At 32.7% G+C, this 7,533-nt stretch overlaps 1 protein-coding gene across 2 annotated transcripts in view; it reads right to left on the bottom strand.

Moving 5' to 3' along the window:
• Nucleotides 1–2,711: 2,711 nt before the first annotated feature.
• The window catches only part of LOC116349979 (D-beta-hydroxybutyrate dehydrogenase, mitochondrial), a 6,686-nt gene continuing 1,864 nt past the window's right edge, over nucleotides 2,712–7,533 (bottom strand). The window contains exons 6-8 of one of the 2 annotated variants that reach the window (XR_004201970.1): nucleotides 3,319–3,550; nucleotides 3,083–3,239; nucleotides 2,712–3,024 (exon numbers count right to left, since the gene is read on the bottom strand). Coding sequence is in view for 1 of the 2 variants with exons in the window: in XM_031781682.1 (XP_031637542.1) it covers nucleotides 3,146–3,239; nucleotides 3,319–3,550 (326 nt within the window). In the remaining variant the exon portion in view is untranslated. The remainder of the gene's footprint in view (nucleotides 3,025–3,082; nucleotides 3,240–3,318; nucleotides 3,551–7,533) is intronic. The other variant, XM_031781682.1, reaches the window with a different exon arrangement.

Genomic DNA, 7,533 nt, shown 5'->3' on the forward strand with positions numbered 1-7,533 from the left:
AAAAAAATGGTATAGGTTTCAATAAGATACTCAAAAGTGACTTGCTGGAGAGTGTAGGCCTCAATCCGTGGTTCATTCACAATATTTTTTCGTATTAAAATCACACCAAATTTTTGGTGAAATACAATGACAGCTACTTTTGTTGTGAATAGCCCACCTTTAGGTTTTCAGAGTGATTTAGTCTGTAAAGTTTACAGTGCACTGTAAGAGTGTTTACATGTATGAACAGTGTTTACATGCAAACAAAATGTCTAATAAATATACTGATGACGAATTCAATTTGTGTGCTTTCAATTTCAATATTCTTAATATTATAAAAATGTGCAATTCATTAGATCGATTCATAGGTAGCCACGGAAATTGACTTTTTTTCAGGTTATTTTATACATTTTCATGTAAATATTGCTTGATGTATCATCAAGCATTAAAATCGTTTTCAGCTTGTTTTTTTGTTTGTACCAAGCAGAACTCAGCAAAGTAAAAAGAACACAATATTCTCTTCACTTTGAATAATTCAATGGACCCAATCATACATGGGCACAGGGGGGTGTAACGTGTAAGCCCGGAGGACACCGGAAAATTCTTCCGATTTGGTAGGGTTTTTTGCGAAAAAAGGGAAGACCTTTTTTTTTGCTCTTCAAGCTTGTGAGGAATTGAAAAATCTTAAAATCTTTCAAATTGCTAGGGTTTTCCGCGAATGTCTTGATTTGCTAGTGGCCGGTGGCGATTTCAATACTAAACACTATTTATGATGTTGATGCAAAATTAATGGAAATATTCTTGATGCGTAATATTTCTTTTATTCATTCAAATTTTGAAAATAAATTTATGGATTTAATTTGCATCGCCAGCAACGGAGTGAAGTAAAATGCTAAAAGAATAGCAAGATATAAATATTCAACACATGCACACTGTAATAAAGAATAGTTTGCAATCTCATTTGACTCAATTTAAAACAAAAACTGTTGACGATATTCTTAAATCAATATGCATACATTTTTGCGTTTGCAACATATTAGCAAAATGAGATAAATCGATACATCTATGAAATTTGAATTGCATAAGCCATCATCATTATCGTCAATTCGCCCACCTATAACGAATTTCCATTTAAGTCATTGATCACATTCGGTTCGTATTTATTTTTCGCGTGTGTCTAATACCGGTATTCATTCAGTTTTGCAAATGCTCTTAACTGACTTTTAGAGGCCAAATATTCCTGGAAAAAAAGTTGAATGGGGAATAGATAAAAATATATATCGATCAATTTAACTAGGAAAAAAGGTAACCAAACTGGTAAAATGATCGCGATTTTTTAAGTTTTCATTGGGATTATGCATTTATGGAATAAAAATATTCCACATTTCCTGTACCGAAAAATAATACTGCGATGTGGTTCGTGAATAATTTGTTTCATTCGGAGGTCGATCTATCCGTCGATCCTAAAATATTAGTAAATTAATAAATTTGGTATCTAATGCCGGGTCCAATGTAAATGTCCAAAAAACGAAAAAAACATGATTTAAACTCAACCTTAGTCTGAACTCAATGATCGAAAAAAATGTGTGTGACAAGTATTTCATCTTCATCGAGTGATGTGAATAAGAATTGCAAGCATGACGTTATTGATACTACAAAAGATTCACATGCATTTTTTTCAACATTTTGTACACTATCACTTTTCAATGAGGCTAGCCATGTTCTACTAAGTAAATAAACAGTGTTTTGTGTAGATGTGTCGAAATGAATTTCAATCAACTGTGTTATTGATTCTATAGATATGATTTAATTTTTTTTTACAAAAACAGAGAAAAATATTCATAAATTCAATGTATCCGTTTCTTTCCATAAATTTCTGTAATAAAACAGAAATTGAAAGTGCGTATTGATTTTCAGCTCTCAAGTTTTCTTTGTTTGTGTATTTTGCGTGAACAGAGGTTTCGAGAATCATTATGAATAATCAATTCAGCTTCAAACTAAATGTTATGCAAATATTAATGGTCCACAGCTGAATATTTAATGTTGAACAGAATATTTTATTCAAATAATTTGGCTACGAATACCACTCATTTCAAAGTTTAATAGCTGCGTATTGAAGCTGTAATATAGCTATATAAATGGAAATGTTTTTTTGAATTGTACAGTCTCAACTTACAGATGGCAGTCAAAAAGTTGCATGTTTATGGTTGCTTCTGTGAAGCTGGTTTTGGAAAGTTGACCGTATTCACGGGCATTCTAAGCGCCATGAGGATGAACCAACTTTATGCATCGACACTGTTACCCACCGCCAAGAAGTTCTATGGCAACGGTAATTCGAATTGGCTTCTACTAGAAGATAATGATCCGGAACACAAGAGTCGTCTCTGCACCGCTTGGAAAGAGGAAAATGGCATTCGACAGATGGACTGGCCGCCACACTCGCCTGATTGCAATCCGATCGAGAACGTTTGGGCTATTATTAAGGCAAGGCTTCGTGGTAAATCACACCGCAATTTGAAGCAGCTCAGTTCATTCATTCAACGCCAGTGGAAAGGTTTTCAAAGCGAATATGCTGAAAATTTGAGCAAAAGTATGCCCATAAGCTGTGCCCGTGTGATCGAGAAGGGTGATTGGATTAAATATTAATTATTGTCGGCGTAGCTTAGAGACCAAATAAGAAATATATAAAATAAATTTGTAAAACTCGTGAGTTTTATTAAAATTTTGAAAACTTATGGATAAAGAAACGTACTGTATATTCTTTATTGGAAATTTATAATCTACATTCTATTTGACACGAAAATGACCACCAAAATGGTTAAGAGCGTTACATTTTACAACGTTAAAATGGATAAAAACGTTACAATCATATGATTATGAAAGAAAAGAAGAAATTTAAATAATTTTTATTTACAAAATGCAACCAATTGTCTCAATAATTCTCCATATATGAAAATTTAGCCAATATGTGATCATTTAAATATTTTATAATTTTGTGTTTCAATATGCGTATATATGGCTGGTTCACCAAGGTAAGCAAAAAACCTATAAATTTAGAGGAAATTAAAAAAGCGTTATTCTTTTTCAACGTTAAAATACTTTCTTCTTAGTTGATTTTTTCTTTACTATGTTTGATTTTCTGTCATTTCAACACTATCTGCAGACATTACATGTAATTTGGCATATTGACAAACTTTAAAATAAGCCAATCACGCAAATAAACTGGGCTGTATTTAAAGAGTTTGTGATAGATGGCATATCTAAAATTAGATAGAAGATTATTATTATTATTATATCATTTTTGTGTTACATGTTCACAAATGTTTTCAATACAAAAACCTGAATGGTTCGGATTTATAGATGGCACAAGGTGTGTAATCGATAAGAGCATTTCGAAATTCAGTGAATAAATTACCATCTGAAATAATTTGAATGGGTTTGTTGCCACAAAATTGGTTTAAATAATTATTGTATCTTTTAAAATAATCGCCATAAAAATCTATTTGCTCGTCGGTAAATGAAGTTAACATTTCGGAAGTGTACTGTTTTTGACGTGCTGTTATATTCGTACCTAGAGTAGAATAATCAAAAATAATCAAAACATTCAAAACAATCAACAATTAATCGGAATATTTAGAACAAATAATGAAAATCAAATTGCAAAATACAATATAAAGAATACATATTAGTATACACCCTCCAATCCAAAAGTAACCGAACTTTTTAAAATAATAGATACCAGTGGCGCCACCTACTGGATATTATATGCGTTAGAAAGGTACTTGCCTCACTGACATTATGTCCAAGTTTCATAAGGAACGGATCACTGACAGCCAAGTTATTGCGTCAGATATTTTAGTATATTTAAGGCTCGGTTCAAGGCCGAAAATTGAACACAGAATTGTTATATCTCAAGTGAAAATAGAGAATTGTGCAATGTACATTATAGTTTTTTTGTTGACAAATGACTGAAAAATGAGCAAGAGCAATATCGTGAAAAAGTGACTTACTGTCTATTTCATGTTCTAGAGACTCTATACATCTGACTACCTGCAATAATCGTTATTGATTATTCAAAAGATAGGTCCTCAGTTAATATTAGGCTCATCAGAGCGAAATATTCGATGATCGGTTCCACGAAATTCACAGAAAATTGGTCCACGAAATTCACAGAAAATTGGTCCACGAAATGAGAATATCCTGAAAATTTGACTTTTTCCAAAGATGTCGATATGCGAAGCATGTACCGATATAGGATCTCGTGTCTTAGCTTTTCTAGCTTATAGACAGCATGAGCAATCATAATAAAATGGTTTTTGAAATATCTAATTCGTTAAAACTTTCAAAATTTATCACAAAAGTTGATTATTTTTTGTTTAAAATTCATTTTGTCACCGAGAGCAAAAGATACTAAAAAATAAGACGCAATATCTTGACATGTTTACATCCGATCCTCATGAAACTTGGACATAATGTCAGTGGGGCAAGTACCTTTTCTAACGCATATAATATCCAGTAGGTGGCGCCACTGGTATCTATTATTTTTAAAAAGTTCGGTTACTTTTGGATTGGAGGGTGTATATAAATACTGGACCGTTTTTTTTTTTTGCGATTTTTTAGCTATCATTTTTGTTTAAAAACATTGATTTAATATTAAAAAAAGACTAATCTCTGTGATCTCGAAAAATGAAAAAATCGATTTAAAAAAAAAACAATTGTAAACTTTTAAGACAAAGTCGCCCTCTCAAATTGAAAGATATGCACAAAAGAAGTATACAATTTTATACTCAATGTACAGCTCAAAAAATACAAAGAAACGGTCAAGTCCAATATACAGAAGAGCAAAGCAACCACGCATTTGCAACAACATTGCCTTAATTAAAAAGGCGGTCAATGATAAAGTATCCACAATTGGAAAAATTTTGATTTTTTCGAATTTTTGTGTAATAAAGATGCATAAAGATACACTGGCTTAGTACTTTTCCGCACACCTTACTAGGTATGTATGGCTAAAAAATTAAAGTCACTTCAAAACATGTTTTCTATGCATATTTTAGAGGCGATTCTGGGGCATATTAATGTTTATCGCTGTATAGCATGTGCGGTGTATCCTCTGGCGTGTTGCCAAAATGTCCATATTATGCATGATAGATCATCACACAGAAAAAATATTCAAAATCTGATTTTACTGGATGATTATGGACTGCGAAGAGTACATCTGGTCAAATTTTGAGCGACATTAGTTCACCAGTGTAAAAAGTGGACCCATAGGGGTATCCCTTGAAAATATTAGTTTTCCACGATAACCCAGACTGTGATCAGACGGTGAATAAATACATAACCCCTTCTTCAGAGACGTTATTTAATATCTGACTCTACTATATGATTCGAGAACAACTGGTGGGGACAACTTTTTTTGGCAAGAATTTGACAAACAAAATAATTTTTGATGAATTTGACGTTAGTTTTAAGATGAAAACAATTTTTCACTTTCCTTACGAAAATCCACAAAAAAACATATTTTTGTATGGGAGCCATGCCTTTATGGTACCGTAATGGAGTGAAACTTTGCACAGGTTTTTTTTCCACAGAAGAATAATATTCTGAATGTTTGAAAAAATTTCAATGCAAAGAAGGGATTGCGTACGTAAGCCTACTTATTTTTATGCTTAAATCATAAAAATAGAACTCACATGAATCATAAAAACAGGACATAAATTACCGCTGTGTTAATAAGCTTAAGACTTGCGCACATCATTTTCAGACAATTATTATCATTGCGGATCAGAAAACCAGAAAAATAAGTTTGTGAAAATAAGGGGCCCAATTGGGGTACTAGGGGCAGGGGAGTACCCCACCATGTCAAAAATTCATCATATCAAAAAAAAAGTACTTCAAAGTTGTTCAGAATGACGAGAGACATTTTTAGGACTCCTGCCCTCCCATTTCATTGTGATTTCACAATGGGATATTCACCACTTTGTATGACTCAAATGGGCATACGTGTTTCTTCCCATGAAAGTTGCGCATACCAATGTAATTTCCATTGACATATAGTTTTGGCTGCCCTGAATGACCCAGTTCGGAGGGCGGGGATCGAGATAATATAAAAATAAACCCGGGTCGAAAAATGAAAAAAAATTATATGTATTAGTGGACATTTTTATACCCAAGGAGCTCAAAGAGACCACTATGTGAACAAAAAATGTTCGTCCCATTAAGGGCTACAACTTTGCCAAAGAAAGCAATCAAATAATTTGTGTCGTTTACGAGGTATAGTGATGCTATGAAACCCCCAAAAGGGGGTATTTCAAACTTCAAAGGGCCGCATATTAATTTGGGGAACATTTTTTGATGCCAAATGTCTTATTTTGGACCCCTTCACCCTAGCCTTCACCACATCCAGCAGGAATTTTGAAAATCTGAAGTGACACGCTGGGGATGTTGAAACAAAATTCTGATACGCTGAGCATGTTTACTAGTCAGCAATTCGTTTGCCGTCGCGACTTAAAATATATAGTTTCTGTGGTCACTGGTCAAAATATATAGTTTCTTACATTCTAAATTTTTTTAATCATCGCTCACTCATCCACACAAACAATCTAATTCACTATTTACATCACAATAATTTGCAAAACTCATTTAACATATTAGAATTTATGTTATTAGAATGTGAATGAAGATTGTGAAAATAATCAAAAGAATCAATAAGAATTATTAAGTAATAGAAAAGATATGAATGGGTAAGAATAATCATGACCTCCAAACATTCTTTAAAAAAATACCAATACAAGACGATGAATTAAAATAAATGAGATACTAGCTCGCTTTTAAAATAAATCTGATATTTGAAAGATATTGAAAATAAAAGTGGTAAAAACTAATTTGTGCATTATACCGAGTCTCCGAGAGTTTCATAAAAGCCTTCCCATGTAGATGGTAAAAAATCGTGAAAAATGAAGAAAATAATTAAAAAAAATTTCTTCGATTTACAAATATTATTCAATTTTCTGTACCATCTGGTGAAAAAAATCGCATTCCTTATCACCCAAATCACGATTGGCATTCGGTCACTATTCAATAGGTGTTACATAGGAAGTTTATATGAACCTCTCGGAGACTCGGTATAGAGCACTCCAAAAGTGAAAAAAATCCAGATCTTGTTTTGCATGATAAGGAACGCGATTTTTTTCATTCTGATTTCACCAGGTGATACAGAAAGTTGAGTGGTATTTGTGAATTGAAGATAATAACAACCGGCTAAGCCTATGAAGAGACAAAATGCGAATTCCCCTCATCTGTGCCATCTTGTATTCCATAGTTGAACTCAATTTAGTTACAATGAATTGAATCGAAAAAGAGAAAAAAAACAACAACAGTAACATGGCTACGTAGATCTGTTAACCAGTGAGATACGTATAACAATGGAATGAAAGAATGAAGAAAGCGTATATGTGTATGTATGCATCAGCACGCATAGATGTAAAGCTCTGTGTGGCCGTGCTATTGTTGTTGTTTTTTCACTTTTTCATTTCAATGCTACAGAATTAAATT

The sequence above is a fragment of the Contarinia nasturtii genome, unplaced genomic scaffold (assembly GCF_009176525.2).
Source record: "Contarinia nasturtii isolate CC-2019 unplaced genomic scaffold, AAFC_CNas_1.1 Cnas_scaffold_3221, whole genome shotgun sequence".
Taxonomy (NCBI): domain Eukaryota; kingdom Metazoa; phylum Arthropoda; class Insecta; order Diptera; family Cecidomyiidae; genus Contarinia; species Contarinia nasturtii.